Source organism: Sphaeroforma arctica (assembly GCF_001186125.1).
Source record: "Sphaeroforma arctica JP610 unplaced genomic scaffold supercont1.9953, whole genome shotgun sequence".
Classification (NCBI taxonomy): Eukaryota; class Ichthyosporea; order Ichthyophonida; genus Sphaeroforma; species Sphaeroforma arctica.
The window spans coordinates 1-1,006 of record NW_014030605.1 but is presented as its reverse complement, the minus strand read 5'-3'; the positions used below and the strand labels follow the sequence as shown (position 1 = coordinate 1,006).

Sequence of the window (1,006 nt, the reverse complement as noted above, 5' to 3'; positions counted from 1 at the left end):
ATATGTGTGTGTGTGTGTGTGTGTGTGTGTGTATATTTGAATGCGTGCGGGAGGGACAATATAAGACACATACTATTATTGCTGGGTGCATGCGTGTGTATCGTATTTGTAGTAAAGAAGCATGAGGTATAAATCTGTCGCGACAAATGTGCCTGACCCGACCAGCAACTGTTGCCTTTGCTAATGAATGCAACTTCTTCAGTTGTATCAGATGAATTTGCACTTACATACGTTCACTATTGTCTGGTTTGCATCTTGTTCTCAGTATAATAGTTGAAGTGCTTGTTGATGGACTGATGACTATCTGAGGATAGCTCTATGGACTCATAGTTGAAATTTCAGCGTCAACTAAACAATATTCGGCAAATGTTCACTGCTTTGCGCACGCAAACAGAGAATGACTTTGGTATCAACGACACGTACACCGTTGAGGCGTTCGAGCGCTGGGCTTTGCAAAGCTTTCGGTCAGATGCAGCTCAACCGGAATTAGATACACGAAGGTTACGCGATAAAAAGGGTGGAGGTGCAGATGAATCAATCAATAACCAGGACCCTATCTTTGCAGGTACTTTGACATGCGTTTGCTCGGTCTTATTTCGGACTAGAATATTGTCCAAGTTGAAGTTCTTTGCTCGGGCTGTTTGTGCGGAGATGTAAATTTTAAAAGCTTCTGATAGGGACTGGTAGCATAAAGACACAGGTCTTTCTTGAATCTACCACTGCATAGTGCTTTTGACCCACTAAAATTGTATTCCTTCGCCAGTTATAATTCTCAACAACTGCCACTTTCCATTCTTTGGATCGACCGATCCAGGCCACTCATCATTGGAGAGATATTGGTATGGGTTGTGCCTTAGAATGACGTAATTGTAGGCGTGTGTGCACGACAATAAAACTATATACTTCGTTATATGCTGCGCTTTTTTTTTACAAGGGGGCATCAGCGGAGCATGCGTACCTACCTTGGTTAGCTTTATGTATGCATCTGGATGCTAACACATCTTTA

General features: G+C 42.4%; 1 protein-coding gene across 1 annotated transcript; it reads left to right on the top strand.

Annotated features, from left to right (window-relative positions):
- Positions 1–366: 366 nt before the first annotated feature.
- Positions 367–565, top strand: SARC_17172 (hypothetical protein; the record flags this gene model as incomplete). The annotated part of the gene is made up of 1 exon (XM_014288727.1): positions 367–565. A coding segment is annotated over one exon (199 nt), but the record flags the coding sequence as incomplete, so codon positions are not given.
- Positions 566–1,006: the final 441 nt, after the last annotated feature.